We start from the raw sequence: 19,107 nt of genomic DNA, 5'->3' as shown, positions 1-19,107 counted from the left end.
ATTATTCAGGCTGATTCTAAATAACTATTCCCCGGGAATTTGTTCCCCTTTTCCCATTCTCTTATTACAAACAAAAAATCACCAGGAATTTTGTTCCTCTTCCCATTTCCCTTAAGCCTAGTACATACTTCCTCGTGAAGTGAACGTTCGCCAGTGGAGAAAGTGAACTTTTGACATTGCTCACTGGTACACACTTGTGAGTACACGTTGTGAACATGCGGAAACCAAATGTCAAAGCTTCACCAACAGTTCCCGTACATTTTGCACGTGAATTGCCCGTGAACGAAAACTCTCCACTTTGTTCTCCACTCAGCTTCACGAGCAAGTTCACGGGTGAACCAAAAACTGAAATTTGTATGGGTTCACGAGATGGTTCACAAGTATAGCCTAGTACATACTAGAAGAATGATTATTTTAGGTTAAGTACGAGCGATTATTTTATTCGTTGCAAGTGTGGATAATGTGGAACGCGAATAAAGTTTGACAGTTCGTATCAACTATAATTTTTTTCGCGACGAATAAATTTGTTTTCTTAAATTTATTAATATACGATATTGAAAAGTAAAAGTATGCATCATAAATCAAATAGAAACTATATTGCTATCGTTTTGTTAAGAATTTGTGTGGAAATATGTCTTAAAACGTATATAAACTCACATTTTGTAATTCATTCGTCGTTCGTTGGTCGCGCTCATGTGAATACTACTTAAGGACAACTGTTCACATCCAATAAAACTTTTTTTTTTCTTTAAAATTTGGTTCATATGTGTGTCAAATATTGCAAAACAGCTGTTTCGAACATTCATAATTTCCTTTCCCGCTTTCGAAGGGAAAAATAAGAGAATTCTGTTCCCGGGAGAACACATCTCCCGGGGAATATTTAGAATTGGGCTGATTATAATTATTTATTGCTATATAAATAAGTTTATATTATAATTACATATGCAAGTCAATTACAGTACAAGTCTAATAGCTGGAAGTTTTAAAAATAATTTGGAAAATGAAAAAACTAATAGAGCCCTCGGGATCCTATGACTATCAGAACGTCGAAGAAATCCCAACCACCAACGGCCCAATATGTATGGTATATCCTAGTATAATTAAATGTTAGATTCTATTTTAAGTATAGTCAAAATTATATAAATATTTTGTGTGTTTTCAATTGAATCGTCGACGGAAGGTCGGTTTATTTTTTGTTTAAACAGTGATTTACATAAATCATTTACTATAAAGCATACCACATATAACGTGTAGCTTGTGTGTGGCCGAGGCGAATACGGAGAACAAATTTGTTCATCCTGACTGTCGTTAACGTTGGAAATATACACGTCTCTGCTTTTGGATTGAAGGAAGATCAATTATCCAATTTTTTATTTTCCCAGTAGGTGGTGAATACATTCAGAAGGTGAAACATGGAAGATTGTCCTAAATATGTTTAGAGAAAATTAAACATTTTGAAACTCACCCTTATTGAGGTAACAGTTCTGAGGAACTTTCTCCGAATTGTCTGAAATGTACAATTTATGTATCATCTTAACCATTTGGATCTCCAAAAAATATTTTGATGATATTGAAAATATCAAACTCGTGCGTTGCATGCCTTTAAAAGTAAGTAGGGGCAATAAACTGATTTTGAAAACTAAATGAATCAATATAGCTCTTTTTTTTATTATAAAATTTGTTCTTATATTTATGCATCTCGCCTCGGTCTTAGGTCATGCACTTTATATCTTGGGTTGGTTGTATACATACATGGATTGAGAAGTCGAAAAATAATTAGATTTAATTTCACTTCTAATACTTATCCAATTATTAAAGAATCTTCAATTTATATTGTTTTTTTTTCATTATTAATGGTAAAATATATTTACTCTTTTATTTTCATTAAAGTACTTACATTAAATATTATACTTAATTGTTCATGAGACAAGATATTGACAGTAATTTTATATGCTCTTTATATATTTTATAATTTAGTGTTATTTTTATTTCATTATTTAAAGTACTGGCTTATTAAAAACAAAGTTTGGTTACACATTCTTTTATGAATATTGATATAAAAAAAATAATACAAAACAATAAGTATAGATGTATTATAGAGCTTAGCTTTTATTATGTAATTTCGAGGCGTGTAAGTTCAAATGATATTTTGTAAAGAATTTCTTGCCACAAACTTCGCATTTAAGTCTTTTCTCTTCGGTATGTCTGCGAATGTGAGTAACGAGGTTTCGTCTTGAGTTCATTTGTTTTCCACAAATATCACACTAATAAAAATAAATAAATTTAATAAACAATTAAAACAAAATTTATGTTTAAATGCTTACCGGAAATACATTGTTTGAATGTGAATCCATATGAGCTGCACGACCGCTGGCTGTTTTGTAGGCTTTTTTGCAAATCGTACATTCGAATGGACGTTCGCCGGTATGCATTCGGGTGTGAATTTTCAATTCAGTTATTTGTGCAAATGATTTGCCGCATAGTTCGCACACGAATTTCTTTTCGATGTGCCGAATTTCAACATGCGTTTTCCATGATTTGTCAGTGAAAAATGTTCGACCTAAAATAAAAAAGATTTTTATAAGACAAGCGTTTATTGCTGAATGTGCATTTGTTTTAAGTTATCCTAGGAATATGGATAAGAATGGATATCAGATGGTAACTAACCCTTAAACCACTGACATCAAAATATTAGATATTTTCTTAAAAGAATTTTGGAGGAAAAAAAAGCATTTCAAATAATACATATATGATTCAAATCCAAAATACATTTTTTATTCATATTATTGTTCTGTGTGATAAGTTTTGAAGCAGTTTTTTACTTTTGAAAAAACATAAATGAATATTGCGTAAAAAATGTGTGTGTATCTGATTTTTTACACAATTTGCAAGATTTGTTTGTTCCCCATTCTGGAAAATGATTGGTTCCATCAAATTTCTCACTTGCCACCGGATGTACAGCTTTTTTTCCCAACCTGTTTGCTGGAAGTTGCCTGTGCAGCAGATGATGGACGACCAACACATCTTTTTTCAGCAGCAGCACAGAGTTCTTTGGCAATGCTCAACCAAAATTCACACATCGTTATATCTTTCATTTGTTTTTTTTCAATACGATTTTTTTCAGCGATCCGTCGTTTATATAAAATAAACGAATTAGCTGTAGTCATATCAAAAAGGTGATATAAAATTATTGTCGCCATGTCCTGTGTTTTTATTTGAAGTTCATTTCGACCCATGTAGGCATCCATAATATCGATACCACCCATGTGGGCGTTATAGTCACGTATAATTTGTGGACAGTCGATTTCATGATACGATTTCTCTTTCCTATTATAGTTCACATTTTTCGTGTCCTTCCAAAGAACTGTGGTAATATCGACACAGTAAGCGGTTCCGATGTATTCTGTCGATAAACCTCTGGCTGCTTTTTTCAGCTCTTCACTTTTATCAGTCGGAAGTTGGCATTTCGGTACTCGATTTGCTCTAACTATACCTAAGCTATATATGCCACGAGTTCTTAGATACACTAACAGAGGCAAAGACGTATAAAAATTGTCCAAATAAATAATATGATTAGCAAAATTTGTAATACTTTGTGACAATTTGATTACAACATTCCCTGTTGTCCCGATGTCTAGAGTGCCAGGCAAAATTATGTCGTTATTTTTTGCTCCCGTATAAATGTCGAATCTGTACGAGTAGCCGTTGCTGTCGCATTAGACAAAGAATTTAACACCCCATGGATGCGGTTTGTCTGGCAAATACTGATTCAAATGATGAGCCATTTTAGTCGAGCACATTTGTTCGTCAACATACAAACGAGCATTCTTTGGAATGGAATCAAACTGCTCAATCAAATTGATTTGATTTGATTATTTATTTAGCTTCTGCTATTTTTTACAATCTTTAACTTAAAACTAATTTAAGGAATAAAAACTAATATTTTTAATTAAATATAATTCATTTTTACATATAATATCATTTTTCTTTTAAAAACAATAAAATTATTTTCTGACTTTAAGTCAAAAGGCAAGTTATTAAATAATTTAAAACCTTTATGATACAATATATTCTGCGATCTACTTGTTGTACAAAATGGTAGCCTGAAATCACCACCATTTCTTAAATTATGTGTTTGCACATTAGATACATAGACTATTTCATTATAAAGATAATTAGGTAACATATTATTTTTCATTTTGAAGATAAACATTAGTACATTCATTAATGTTCTTTGGTTGATGTTTAGTCATTTTAGAGTATCTAACATAAGTTGTATCGGTGTTAACCTATTACACATGAGAATACAGCGCATTCCCCTGTTTTGTAATTTTTGCAACCTTTCTGACATTTGTCTAGAACCCAAAAACAGTATTGTTGAACAATATTCAAAATGTGGTTTGATCATTACATTATAAATTTTAATTGCACAATTCATAGATACTTTACCTCTTATTCTTTGGAAAAATCCTATTTTCTTAGCAATTTTATTACATATATTGTTAATGTGATTTTCGAAACTTAATGTTTTATCAATAATAACTCCTAAATACTTAATTTCTTCAACCTTTTCAATTGCCACTTCATTAATAATAATATTTTGTACAGACTCTCCATTAATTATAATAGCTTTTGTCTTTGAAGTGTTAAGCTTTAATTTATTCATTTTAAAATAAGATTCAATGTTTTTTAAATCCGTATTCAGTTGATCGATACACTCCTCTGCAGATCTTCCAGACACATATAACAATGTATCATCCGCAAACAGCCTAGCCTTCGCATGTCTTAATACATTTTCCACATCGTTTATGTAAATTATAAAAAGAAGTGTTCCCAACACCGCTCCTTGAGGTACACCCAGCGTTACATCCAAAACTTCTGATAAATTACTTGACACTTTGGTTCTCTGAGTTCTGTTTGATAAATAGCTTTTGAACCATTGTAGTTCCACTCCTTTAATACCATATCGATTCAGTTTTTTCAGCATTGTATCTCGATCAATTGTCTCAAATGCCCTTTGTAGATCCAGAAAAACCGCAACAATAACTTTCTTGTCGTGAATATCGGTTTTCCATTGCGTAATTACCAGATTAAGTAATGCTTCACAACTGTGATTTTGCCTAAATCCAGACTGATAATCCGTTAAGAAATGATTGGCTTCCATATAATTCTGCAGCTGATTATGTACAACTTTTTTCAAGAATTTTACTCTCCGTCATAAGCATGTTGACCGGCCGGATTAACAGTCCCCTTAACTTTTTCTATTGGCACTACCATTGAAGTCCCTTTTATTGTTCATGTTTTTCATTATTTGTGTTAAATCACTCATATTAATTCGCTTAAATTTAAAACTTATTTCTGGGTTTATATTTATTAAATTTTTATAATGTTCAAATGGTATTTTGTCATTTAATTCCAATACACTCTTAACAAAAAATGTATTCAGCTTATTAGCTATGTCAGACTTATTCTTAATCACTTCACTATCACAGATTATTTGTTCTATTTCACTATTCTCTTGATTAAGGACTAGATTTTTTATTGTTCTCCAAATGGTTTTTTGATCCGTTGATTGATCAATCTTTCTAGCAACGAAATTATTTTTTGCCATTTGAAGTTCAGTCGCGTACCTGTTTCTATAGAGTCTATACATACTCCAGTCACCGGTGTTATTTGTCCAAACAGCTCTTTGATGCAGTTGGATTTTCATTTGCTTCATGTTAGACAAATGTTGATTAAACCAATCAAAATTTCCATTCCTCCCATTAATTGATCTTGAAATTATCATTTTTTCCAAACTATGTTTTAATTTCATACTGAAAGATTTAGCTGTATCATTTAAATTATTCCAACTTATATTTGTTGTGTAGTACCCGTGGCATGATGGTTAGTGCGTTGGACTGTCATGCAACGGGTCTTGGGTTCAATCCCTGCCTGTGCCACCTTAATTTAAAAAAAAAATTAATTTTCGCGGGTACTGCCTCTTGCGAGGAATTGACAAATCCTTCAAGAGTAATTCTTGTCATGAAAAAGTGCTTTCTCAAACTAGCCGTTCGGATTCGGCCTAAAATTGTAGGTCCCTTCCATTCCTGACAACAGTACTCGCACACAGGAATGGTTGAGAGTTGTAAGTCACTAGGCCCTGGTTCACAACGGACTGTTGCGCCACCCCATTTGATTTGATTTTTAACTTATATTTGTTATCTCATTATCAATAAGCTCACTACGGAAAACGTTTTCTTTAAATGCCAATGTCCGAATAATTTTTTTAGTAGATATTTTATTTATAGAACTTGTTTCGATAAGGATTTCTAAAGATTCGTGGTCCCTGATTTTAAATTCTTTTTTCACATTTGCCTTTGTGTTTTCAATATTTGTTATTACATAATCTATTAAAGTAGTCGAGTTTTGCGTTATTCTTGTTGGTTCAGTCACTATTTGTTTAAATGAGATGTCCGATATACTTTCGAAAATTCTTTTTCTGTAAGTCCCATTAACAAACCAATCGATGTTTAAATCACCCATTAAATAAGTCGCAACTTTTCTGATATGAAAAATGGGATCGTGCCCAACATCACTTTTCTTTACTCGTTTAGTCTCGTCGTTGAACGATAAATATTTTTTAATTTGCTCAAATTTGTTTGTTGACATACAATCAGGTACATATGTTTCGAAATCCGTATTCGCTCCAGTGAGCTTCGATGTTTGGGTAACGAAAAATCGACATACAAATCAGAACTCCCATATACCTTTGAAGTCCATGTTTGTCAATCTTGAATTGGGTGTTGACATTTTCTATGATGGCAGCCCGATTTGTTTCGAGGGATATCATATCGATAAGATGGTTGGTGAAGAAATATGAGAAACACTCAAAAGGAGTTTAAAGTTTTTTTTATTTCAGGTGGCAAATCAGGTAGTACCCGTAGCATGATGGTTAGTGCGTTGGACTGTCATGCAAGAGGTCTTGGGTTCAATCCCTGCCTGTGCCACCATAATTTAAAAAAATAATTTTCGCGGGTACTGCCTCTTGCGAGGAATTGACAATTCCTTCAAGAGTAATTCTTGTCATGAAAAAGTGCTTTCTCAAACTAGCCGTTCGGATTCGGCCTTAAATTGTAGGTCCCTTCCATTCCTGACAACAGTACTCGCACACAGGAATGGTTGAGAGTTGTAAGTCACTAGGCCCTGGTTCACAACGGACTGTTGCGCCACCCCATTTGATTTTTTTTTGGCAAATCAGTTTTCCCTCTAAACGCAACTTCATTCACATGCAGCTGCATGCATATTCGTCACAAAATGTCTTTGAATTACGATGAATCCTTTCTGATATTTACTAAATCTAAACGATATAATTATGATGCCAAAATGAGTTATTTATTTTGGAATAATGTTTTTTTTTTTAAACTATTAACCAAATCCATTACAGCCACCGGCTGATGGCAAAATTGAAGGGCCTGAAGCTTCTTCTGTAGTTAACGGTGGCCGAGCCCTTTTCTTTGGCTTAAACGGCGTTGACACTTCTTGTTGTCGCGTTAGTGCAGATAAGGGTTTAAGTTTACAACTTATCTTGACACTTGTGGTAATCCGTCAGTCAAATTCAAGCTCAGATTGCTCACATTCAAAGAAAGATTAAAAGCACAGCCGTTGCCGTTGGAAGAAAATTATCGGATACATTTAAACAAAAATGTTGTTTTTTCAGCATTTGATTTTAAGGCTATTCTAGGAAATGTAATTCTCTTTAAGGTAAGTCTCGTGATTTTCAGACTCCAGAGATAAGGCCGATCAAAACCATAAAAGTCCTCTAGTTTTTGATAATCAATGACTGCGAAATTAATGATTTTGGAGCCCGAAGAACTTTTTAAGGAGATCCAAGGATAGGTTAAGTTAGGTTGAAGAGGCTATCCACTTAGGCCAGTTGTTGACCCATTGCCATACCACATGAATCATGAGTCCTTCTTCTGAGCCGTATTCTCCTAGGTAGGTAGTTCTTCCCTTTTTGAGGTAGAAGAAAGCAGGTACAGAGAAGGTGAATAAGCGGTTCCTCGTTCATGACACCAATTATAGAGCATATATGCAATCTGCTTAGAGATATTAAGTACCTTAAGCGCCTTAAATTTATAGTAGAACACAGTGCATTGGCATTTGTCGATAGAGCTCTTAAGTAGAGTTTTTAAGTGACAAGCAAAAATTAGCTTAAAACGATCAAGTAGTAAAATGGAGGATGATGATTTCATCCTCCCAAAAACTCAAGTTCCATACAAATCTGTAAAACGTTCCAAAATGGAAAAATCCATTAATAACGAAAATTCTTATCAACCACTCCAAACATTATGCGATGACCGCATGGATAGTGGAATTAGTGAGCAAGGTGAAATTGTGAAACCTAAAGTATCTGTTCCACCAATCATTGTTTTAAAAACGAAAAGTGAAGACCTCAGAAATTTAATTGATAAACTTCATATTACTGATTACCTCTTAAAAAATATTTCTATGGGGCTAAAAGTTATGTGTTCAAGCATTGAATCTTATAATATTATTGTAAAAACATTAAAAGATGAGTCACGTGAGTTTTATTCCCATGAAAAAAAAGCAAGTAGACCATTTAAGGTGGTACTCTCGGGTTTAGACCTCTACGATCATACACTATTAAAGAATGAACTTGTTACACTCGGAATTAAATGTCTTGAAGTTAAACCCATCACAATAAATTCATCTAATTCGCATTACGTGCATTACAAATACATTATTATAATTGAACGTGGTTCTATAAAAATGAACGAACTTCGATCGAACTATAAATCTGTTCTTAAAACTCTAGTGAGGTGGGATTATAAAAAACACCAGCCTAACAAAATTACACAATGCTACAATTGCCAGATGTATGGCCACGGTGCTATGCATTGTCATGTCAAAAGCTTTTGTTCTTCATGTTCCGGTCCTCACAAAACCTCTGAGTGCACTGAATCACCATCGGCAACTAAATGTGCTAATTGCAATGGTGCACACAAATCAACCGACCCATCTTGCATAAGTCGAAAGCACTATATCGAAATTCGGCAAAAAATATCCTCCCGAACGCGAAACAATAACAACAATTATCTCTCAAAATCGGTTTCAATAAATCAACCGAGAGCCAAGACCAATCATGTCAAATTCACCATGGAAGAATTTCCCCAACTCCCGCAAGTTTCTAACAAAAATCGAACTCACCATCAACAAGCGTCTACGTCAAGTACTGGTCCATGTCCATCTTACAAAAACAACACACGCTCAGAGAGTCCAAAAGCAAACAATTCGAATATATTTGATCAAAACAACAATAACTCTTTATTCTCTTTAGAGAAATCTCAAGTCTTCTTAATGATGTTATGTCTAAACTAAGCTCATGTCGTACTAAAGCTGAGCAATTTAATGTTATTACCACTCTTGCAGTAAAGTATATTTATTCAATATGATGAACAAAAACCCAAAAATTATTACTTGGAATGCAACAAGCATTCAAAACAAACAAACAGAATTTTTTGATTTTATAATTAAAAACAAAATTGATATTGCTCTTTTGACAGAGACGTGGCTTACAAATAAAAATAAATTTTCTAATGGAAATTATGTATGCTATAGGCTAGATAGGCATCACGCAAAGGGAGGAGGGGTTGCTATTGTAATTAATAAGGCTATCAGACATTCGGTGATCCCAGCTGTTAGTCTCGAGGTAGCTGAATCTATTGGTGTTGAGATAGACTTACAGAATACATCCAAATTAAGTATTTTCTCTTTTTATTTCCCAGGTGGAAATAGTAATAATGAGAAAAAGACTAAATTTAAAAGGGACCTATTAAAATTGATTAGGTCAAATTCAAATTATTTGATAGGTGGTGACTTTAATTCAAGACACCAACTTTGGGGATGTCTGAGAGCAAACTGTTGGGGCAATATTCTACACGATATTGTCGCCGTGAATAGGTCTGTCTCAGTATTGTATCCTCTTGAACCTACTTACTTTCCTAGTACCTCCTCGGGACAACCTTCGACTCTTGATATGTTTTTAACAAATAATGCAGTACACTTCTCTCAACCTTTAACTATCAATGCATTGAGTTCAAATCATTTGCCGGTTTGTACAGAACTACAAACTTATTGCTCTTTTAATAATCCTAGTGGCCATTTTAATTATTCCTCTGCAAATTGGGAAAGATATCGGTCCTACATTTGTGATAACTTATACGAAGGAAGTCTATCGTTAAACAATGTTCAGTCGTTTGAACAGATAGACACGGTGACGGATACATTCGAAAAAGTAATACTGCGAGCTGCTGAGGTATCTATTCCTAGGATTCAATGTGCCAATTTTAACTCAAATTCCCCACCCCTGCCGGATAATATTTTACATTTGATTCGTTTGCGAAATTCTGAGAGAAGAAAGTGGATTCGGTATAGGTTGGACACATTTAAAACTAATCTTAAAATCCTAAATTTCCGAATTAAAGACGAGATCTTAATGTTCCGTAATCAAAACTGGAACAACTTGTTATCTGGTTTTGATAAAGGGTCCAAGCCGTTTTGGAAAGTCACAAAAATAATTAAAAAAAAAGGTTCAAATATTCCCCCCCTTCGAGTTCAAAATGAGGTTTTTGTAACTCCTGAACAGAAAGCAAACATTTTGGCTGAAACATTTAGCCAAAATCATAATATATCAGCTCACTTGAGCGACGTTCAAACCGAAGTTCTCGTAAGGGATAAACTTAGGGAAATGGAGAGTGCTTCTGTTAACCAAACTAGTACACTTATCAACAACAACCGCTTAGTAAAAAACTTAGTAAAAGAATTGAAAATAAAAAAATCACCTGGTCTTGATGGTATTAGTAACCGTTTATTAAAAGAGTTACCTAAAAAAGGTATAACATACATAACATTTATGTTTAACGCTTGTATTAAACTCTATTATTTCCCCGAAAAGTGGAAAATAGCAAAAGTGGTTCCTATTGGCAAGCCTGGCAAACCAAAAGAAAACCCGACTAGTTATAGGCCTATAAGCCTACTAAGCACACTAAGTAAAATGTTTGAAAAAGTTTTAAAGGATCGCCTTTTAATACATGTGGAGGAAGCTAATATATATCCTATAGAGCAATTCGGCTTCCGAGCTGGGCACTCTACTAATCATCAAATATTACGAATAAAACAGTATGTTAAAAACAGCCTTAACTTAAAACATTCCACTGGTCTAGTACTACTAGATATTGAAAAAGCCTTCGACACAGTATGGCATGAAGGACTTATCTATAAACTTATAATATTTAATTTCCCTGATTACCTCATTAAAATTATAACGAACTTTGTCAAAAATAGAAAATTTTTTGTATCCACTGGAATTGCTTAGTCTACCATGTATGATATTTCCTTTGGAGTTCCACAAGGATCTGTACTTGGGCCCATCCTTTTTAACATTTTTATGTCAGACTTACCACATTTTGGAAACAATACTGAAGTAGCCATGTTTGCAGATGATACTGCGCTTTTTGCGTCAAGTCTTCTCCCTCAAGAAGCTCTTTCTAGTTTACAGAATTCACTAGACACTCTTCTTAACTTCTTCACTAAGTGGAAAATAAAAGTTAATGCTGAAAAATGTCAAGCTATGTGGTTCACTAGACTCAGAAAACAAAGTTTCCTTCCTCAAACTATGCTTAAAATAAACTCTACTGATATTCAATGGTCTGAACATTGTAAATATTTAGGAGTCACACTCGATAAAAAACTGACTTTTGAAAAACACATATCAATCACAATCCACAAAGTCAATCTTTTAATTAAAATATTATATCCATTTATAAATAGAAAGTCTAGACTTAGCATACATAATAAAATATTAATTTTTAAAACCGTTTTCCAACCGGTCCTAACGTATGGTGCTCCAGTATGGTTTGACTGTGCTGAGACGCACATAAAAAAGCTTCAAATAAGCCAAAATAAAATCCTGAAACTTATGCTAAATTTGCCATGGTTTTATTCAACTACTCGTCTACACAAAAGAGCAAATGTCAACCCAATTAAATTTGTCCTATACAAACTACAAGAAAACTTTTTTGAAAGGTGTTCTTACTCAGATAATGAACTCATACTTAATCTTTAACTTATACTGCCTGGGTAAAATTTGGGGTTTTGTGCAATTTTAGTTTTTAAGTATTATGTAAGGGTTTTTTTCTTGTAGTGTTTTCCCTTAATAATTTATTATAACCATAGTAAAATTAAAATATTGTCGTAAATTTATTGTATTGTAGATGTAAAGAACAAGCTTCTGTATCTCTTAAATAATTTGATTCATTATAAAATAGTCTAAGCCTTAAACTGCAAATAAATATGAACTGAACTTATAGTAGAACACATATTTTCTGTTGACTGACAGGTTGTGACGTTACTACACCTGATATAAGTTTTCTTTATATCATCTTGTGTTAGAAAAAGCTTACATAAATAAAGCAGTACGGACTGTTTTAGTTTAAAGAAAAAAAGTCTAGATATTTAATAGCATTTTGTTTTGTAGGAGTACTTTAAACTTATCATAATATTAAAATCTAGTTTTTAATTATTTTTGTTTTGACGAATAAAATTATTTAAAAAATTCATTCGAAATAAATGATTCAAAATAAAAACCTCATAAATATTTTGTTAATAAGAAATTTGGTTTTTAATTAAAGAGCCTATATTTTCCTATATTTGTTTCCGAACTACTCCAAAACTTAGCAATTTAAAATTTCTTTCTTGTTCTATATACGAGTATAGTGTTCTTTCTACTAATACACATCTCTCATAACCGGTTACATTTTAGAACCTGTATACAAAATCCAACCATAACCTCTCAAAACTTAGCCATAACCAAAAAACATTTAAGTAACATGAGTGACCGGCTATGAGAGAGTGTACTGTACAAAAATATATACCTATAGAAAAATGTATCATTTTAAAATACTTACTGCAAAATTCACACTTATACATCTTTGCCGAGCACTCCAATCGGTAGTGATTTTGTAAGCTCCTAAAGTCTGGAATATCCTCCTTGCCGCAATATTTGCAAGAAAGCAGCTTCGTTGACAAGTGATTCCTCCTTATGTGTTGATAGAAGTAATGAAAGTTTGCGTACTCAAAGCCGCATTCATCAACTGGACAACCCAATTTGGACATATGCGTAACCATATGCATCTTCAAATCACTTATGCTCACAAAGTCCGTATTGCAGGTACCGCAAACCCAAAATTCTTTCTTCGTATCCTCATCCAAGAGCTGCAGATCATTGAACATTTCCTCATCCTCTTGGTTATTCTCATAGTGAATCTGTTGCAAATGTGACCTTAGCTCATCGGGACAAATAAAAACATGCGAGCATCGGAAACATTGCAGAACGGCTTCGGAGGCAATAATCATCGCATAGTAATCATGCAATTGGTCATGGTTTTCATCTTCTGTTTGTATACGCTTGTTGCAGATCTTGCACATGAGAGTGAGGGCAGATCTGTGTTCACCATCTTTATTAGCCTTGCGGTAACGTCTTTTCTTTGGCATTTGTTCCTCTTCGGCTTCGAGATCCTTTTCAATGACCATAATCGTCTCATCATTAGAATGTTCCGTTTCTTCCAAGTAGGTCTCATCGTTGAATTCTCCGTAGGCCCCAGTTGTATCGTCTATGAACTCCAAATTAGCAATCTCGTTTTCTTCGTCTTCGTGCTTATCCGCATTTATATGCTCCAATTCGTAAACTTCTTCTTCATCCTCTTGGATTTTGAATTCCTGTTCGTCGATTTCTTGAATCTTATATTCGGGTTCATCAACAACGCTCAGTTGGATTTCTTCTACATATTGATCTTCATATTCATCGGCGTCGGCTTCGGTTTCGTTATTGACTCCGAGAGGCACATTGTCAACAGGAGCGTCGCTTAAACGATCCTCGACATCAAAGTACTCTTCTTTCAATACAACTTCATCATCGGTTTTAAAAATATCGGTAAGTAGCTTCTCGGTTCGGACCACATTCTCCTTGAATTTGAAAAACTGAATAATGGAACTTTTGCACGTTTCGCAGATATGCTTTGGGAGATTAGGATTTGATGATACCTGTTTTCAAAAACAAAGAATAAAACGACTTCTAGATATTTGTTTTTGTTTTCAAATTAAAAACTCACGTCAACATCGAAACATGATAAAATAATTTCAGGAAGTGTTCTGATGCTTCCTTCGATTATGTGCTTTGTAAAAATAGAAAGGGGGTTCTCTTGGGGCTCTAGGCAGACGCGGCAAACATTCGCGGGATCCAGTTCCAAACTGCAATCCATAGTTTGTTTTTGTTTACAAATAAAATGGTGCTAAAAAGTTAAATTCCTAGGTCCAAGCTAGAATATGTTCAACGCTCGAAAAATTAAAAACACGCGTCCAAGTCTTTTAACCAAAGCAAATCACACAGGGCTAAACGAACGAAATATGGAATGGCTTTGGCTGGTGAAGAATGAGGGTCTTCATTTGCTGAATGGATGATTTTTGAAAGCGTTCCACATCGCCATTTTGCGCTGTCAGCTTTGAAGGTTTGTTTGATTTTTTTTTTAAGAATGGGTATTTGAAGCGGGTTTACACATGGAGTTTTTTTTTGTAAGAAAAATTGTTGTAGGGCTTGACATATGACATGGAACTTCAACATAATGTAATTATATAGAATACTGAATTTATTTATTGTTAAGCTTATGAGAAGAGAATTCTAAAATAAATTAAAGGAAATTCTTGAAAAACTACTTTTTGACAAGTGTGAAAGATGAAACACAAAAAAAGATTTTATAATAATATTTGTTGAACTTATGACAGCTGTCCTCCATTTAGCGCTGTCAATTGCTAAGGTTTGTTTGATTTTTCTAAGCGATGGTGTTTCAAATGGATTTACACGTGAAGTCTTCTGACATGAAGAGTTATTTTAACACTTAAATATGACGTTAAACTACAACATTATTTTTTTAATAGAGAATACTGAACCTATTTACCATGCACACCTATTTACCATTATTAGACAATATAAAGAGTAGTTTTTCTTGAATTTTTGTCCGTAGTTAGGGTTTAGTCACATTCAACTTCATAAGTGCAAAAATCTTTTGTATTTTCGAATACACTGGTAATTTATATCTCTTATTTCCTAAAAAAAAAACAAGATTTTAAATAATTGAGTAGTAGATGTCTCTTAGATCTTATATTGTTGGCAAACAAGTCTTCTTTACGCTTTTAAGCCTAGTACATACTTGTGAACCATCTCGTGAACCCATACAAATTTCAGTTTTTGGTTCACCCGTGAACTTGCTCGTGAAGCTGAGTGGAGAACAAAGTGGAGAGTTTTCGTTCACGGGCAATTCACGTGCAAAATGTACGGGAACTGTTGGTGAAGCTGAAGTCAAATGTTCACAACGTGTACTCACAAGTGTGTACCAGTGAGCAATGTCAAAAGTTCACTTTCTCCACTGGCGAACGTTCACTTCACGAGGAAGTATGTACTAGGCTTTATAATGTATTTGTGTATTTTTCACTTTTTGCACATTCTTTTTGAAAGTTGTTAAGCTTTTAAGCCTAGTACATACTTGTGAACCATCTCGTGAACCCATACAAATTTCAGTTTTTGGTTCACTCGTGAACTTGCTTGTGAAGCTGAGTGGAGAACAAAGTGGAGAGTTTTCGTTCACGGGCAATTCACGTGCAAAATGTACGGGAACTGTTGATGAAGCTTTGACATTTGGTTTGTTCATGTTCACAACGTGTACTCACAAGTGTGTACCAGTGAGCAATGTCAAAAGTTCACTTTCTCCACTGGCGAACGTTCACTTCACGAGGAAGTATGTACTAGGCTTTATAAAGATATTTTTATTGTTTGATGTGTTTGTATCTTCTGTCAAAGTGCACTTCAACAAAGGAGATTCAACTTTGCTACAAGTCCTAGTTGCAATACATACTGAGTATACATTACGTAATGCATAGGCCTTTTACTTCATCTTTTCAAACGACTTTACAAGCCAAACACAGCTTATACCCATTTTGAATTCTATGGACTACTTGGGCAAATCATAGTGATGGCTGTGTACATAAAACCTTTAGTATTATCTTGGAGCAACTAACAACAACAATTATTATCACATAGTCACTAAAAACCTCATTTGTAGATTGTCCCGGCATTATTACTATTGGTTTTATGTCCAAGGGTGACCGAAAGGTTTCTTGGTCGTGTAAAAAGCAACAATGTCGATACAGTAGTTCCTTCTATTTAAATCCACTACTCAAAAAAACTCCTACCCTGAACGCGAAAAACTTCAAAATTTTGCAGCTAAATTTTGTTTGACGTTTAGCGGCTCATTGGATTTTTGACATTTAAGCATACGTAAAATATAGAGTTTAATTTGTTTGTAAAATAAATTTTGTTTTTCGATTTGTTTAATTATCTTTTGTGTAGATTTGTAATGGAGTTATTATACAGTGTTAAAAAGAAAAAGGTTACTATTAGCAACTGGTCAGTGCCCAACATTCCTACAACATGCAAAGTTTCAAGCCAAAATATTGTGGCTTTCGCCACAGCCAACCAAATCATGGAAACTCTCACTAATACTGTCGATTCTTGGGGTTCCCATGTTTATGTCTGTGATATTATAGCCCCATGGCATGTTTTCAAAGTTTGTTCCAATAAATATCCCATCACCGTTTTGGAATGGAGTATTAGCGGTGATTATTTGCTCACCGGCGACACTGGAGGTTTTGTTAAGTTGTGGACACAGAAGGCACAGCTCATCAACGACTGGATACCGGTTTACTCTGTCCATTTCGATGGTGAAGAAGTGATTAATTGCAAGTTCTTTCACAATGGTCGTAAGCTGGTGTTCCCTTCGGAAAAGCGAGATGCCGCTATGTACTTGGACAAGTTTGTCCGAATTAAGTATCCGCCATCGGTGCGTCAGTTTGGCGGTGTCGGAGCAGAAGGTTGTCTGGTTGTAACGTCTTCGGGATTGCTGGGAGCCTTCCTAATACCGCAGCTAAAAAATTCCAACATTAACGGAGAAGGCCCACCATCTGTTCCACCAACCATTGAACTGAGTTCGGTGACACACAGCCTCGGATTGACACGGAACTTTGTTACCACCGTAACGGTGGCGCATGGAAAAACTAGTAACCACTCGAGCGGCCACTTTAGAATCGCCATCGCCAGCGGTGAGCAGAACCGAATGATGATTCAATGCTTTCGCATAATGATCCAACTGACAGATGGCAAGCCCATCATAAGCAGTCAGTCTTTGCCAAGTTTTTTCCTCTACGAAGGCGCTGGACGGGACATTGCCAACCTAAAGATTTCTCAGCTGCGCTGGGAGACCGAGGATGAGGCGGAATCGGTCATCGTGGTGGCAAACAACTACGAAAGCAGCTTCGTGGAACAATGGACGCTAGTGCAAAAAATCACCCCAATCCATAAATTTCTTCAAATAAACAAAACCGAGGTGTTCCAGAACACTTCCTGGGAGAATGTGGCTAGCATGCAGTATCCTAATTTAGTAGTAGACATTTGTGTGTCGAAGGTCGTCTTCGATAATCCGTTTGTATTCCTGATGATGAGCGACAATTCCATCCAAGTTTTAGGCCGAGGATTCAAAAAATTCACATCATCACTGCCTGTAAACAAACTCGTCGAGACAGATATTTCTTGCAGGCAACCAAGGACCGAAATGAAGCTGGCTGCTCTGGATGTAACATTTATGGGGCATTTGCTGGTGTGTTTCGACAATTGTGGTCAGATGTATGTCCTCAAGGTCCCCCAGGCGTACCATGAACAATGCACCAACCAAATGGCCCTGGTGGCACATAAGGTTTCTCTCCTGGAGTACAGCATAATGACAGGTAATCTTGAATATATTCTATTTGATACAATTATTTTCACACATGTCATTTGTAGGCTTCGATGCTACCGACATGTTCATGTTGTTCCGATCTAACATCCTTGATGCTGTGATTGAGAAGCTATCTGAGAACTTTACACGTCAACCATCGTACGTTCAACAGTTTAACTATGTTAGCTTCCTCACTTTGAAAACGAATCTATGTCGGATGCAAGTGTCCGGACAATCGCGGGCAAACGACCTTAATAGTTTGCTAATGTTGCATTCGGTTCTCATTGCTTTCAAAAGTCTGCTGCGACCGTCCGACTTGACCAGCCATGACAAAGGTCCAGCGGAAAATCTTGCAATGGTTCTGTCGGAATCAGTACCTGACGTGGATAAGGTTTTATTCAATCTAGATGCTAAGGACTTCACAGTCGAACCACCGACGCTTCAAAGTCTGCAGCAATTGATTCAATGGGTAGCCGACTTGGCGCTCAATATTTTGGCCAAACTCCCACAAAATATTGTCCAACACAACAAAAATAATGGCTACGACATTAGCAAAGATATTGTCGCATTGAATAGTATAAGAGAACTTCTCGTAATGATTCGAATATGGGGCTTGCTCAATACACACTGTTTGCCCATGTTCCTCAAGTCTATTGAAAACCTCGACATTTTGGCGACCTTATTTCGTCTGCTCACCCGCCTGGCATTGAATCCCTCAGAGCCAGATGAAGTTCTTCTCGATGAGTGTTGCGTTCTGCCCACCCAAGTGCTGATTCCTCAGCTACAGACCACAACATCAAATGTCTCTCTAAATTCACCGTTGATATTTTACAAGCCACCACCGCTCTTCTTCACCTATAACGTCGAATTGGATTTTATAAAAGTTTTCAACGAACAACCGCAAATTGAGGGTTTTCTGTGCAACGACGGGGTGTTAGATAGTGTGAGAAATATTCAGTTGGGTAAGAAACCTGTAGCAGTGCGACAGTGCTTAAGATGTGGAGCTTTCAATAGTTTTACGAGTGTAGCCAAGACTGCAGCAATGAAAGCATGGGAACAACGATGGAATCGATGTAGATGTGGAGGCTATTGGAAGCTTACGATGCCCTATGCTTGTAAACAGAGAACTGAAACACCGAGGTTTTGAATCCATATTTATGTTAAGATCATACAAAATTCACAAACAAATAATTTAAAATAATATAAATACATTTTCTATGAAAGA

The 19,107-nt window shown here is 35.1% G+C and overlaps 2 protein-coding genes across 2 annotated transcripts; one reads left to right on the top strand and one right to left on the bottom strand.

The window, feature by feature from the left end:
- Positions 1-1,877: 1,877 nt before the first annotated feature.
- LOC129947760 (zinc finger protein 836-like) lies at positions 1,878-14,500 on the bottom strand. The gene is made up of 4 exons (XM_056058440.1): positions 14,172-14,500; positions 12,969-14,103; positions 2,325-2,560; positions 1,878-2,264 (listed from the first exon to the last, which is right to left on the bottom strand). The coding sequence occupies exons 1-4, from the start codon at positions 14,319-14,321 to the stop codon at positions 2,103-2,105; spliced, it is 1,683 nt and encodes a 560-aa protein (XP_055914415.1). The 5' UTR covers positions 14,322-14,500; the 3' UTR covers positions 1,878-2,102.
- A 1,666-nt stretch (positions 14,501-16,166) lies between these two features.
- LOC129946586 (mediator of RNA polymerase II transcription subunit 16) lies at positions 16,167-19,107 on the top strand. The gene is made up of 2 exons (XM_056056833.1): positions 16,167-17,892; positions 17,948-19,107. The coding sequence occupies exons 1-2, from the start codon at positions 16,470-16,472 to the stop codon at positions 19,027-19,029; spliced, it is 2,505 nt and encodes an 834-aa protein (XP_055912808.1). The 5' UTR covers positions 16,167-16,469; the 3' UTR covers positions 19,030-19,107.

Source organism: Eupeodes corollae, chromosome 2 (assembly GCF_945859685.1).
Source record: "Eupeodes corollae chromosome 2, idEupCoro1.1, whole genome shotgun sequence".
Classification (NCBI taxonomy): Eukaryota; Metazoa; Arthropoda; class Insecta; order Diptera; family Syrphidae; genus Eupeodes; species Eupeodes corollae.
The sequence above is the reverse complement of the archived record's forward strand: the minus strand, read 5'-3'. Positions and strand labels throughout refer to the sequence as shown.

Bases quoted from the DNA above. Each gene is read 5' to 3' on its own strand.
- LOC129947760 (XM_056058440.1), bottom strand. From the start codon at position 14,321: ATGGATTGCAGTTTGGAACTGGATCCCGCGAATGTTTGCCGCGTCTGC. The intron at 14,104-14,171 runs GTGAGTTTTTAA...TTTTGAAAACAG, and splicing joins TATCATGTTTCGATGTTGAC to GTATCATCAAATCCTAATCT. The intron at 2,265-2,324 runs GTAAGCATTTAA...TATTTTTATTAG, and splicing joins ATTCAAACAATGTATTTCCG to TGTGATATTTGTGGAAAACA.
- LOC129946586 (XM_056056833.1), top strand. From the start codon at position 16,470: ATGGAGTTATTATACAGTGTTAAAAAGAAAAAGGTTACTATTAGCAAC. The intron at 17,893-17,947 runs GTAATCTTGAAT...TGTCATTTGTAG, and splicing joins GGAGTACAGCATAATGACAG to GCTTCGATGCTACCGACATG.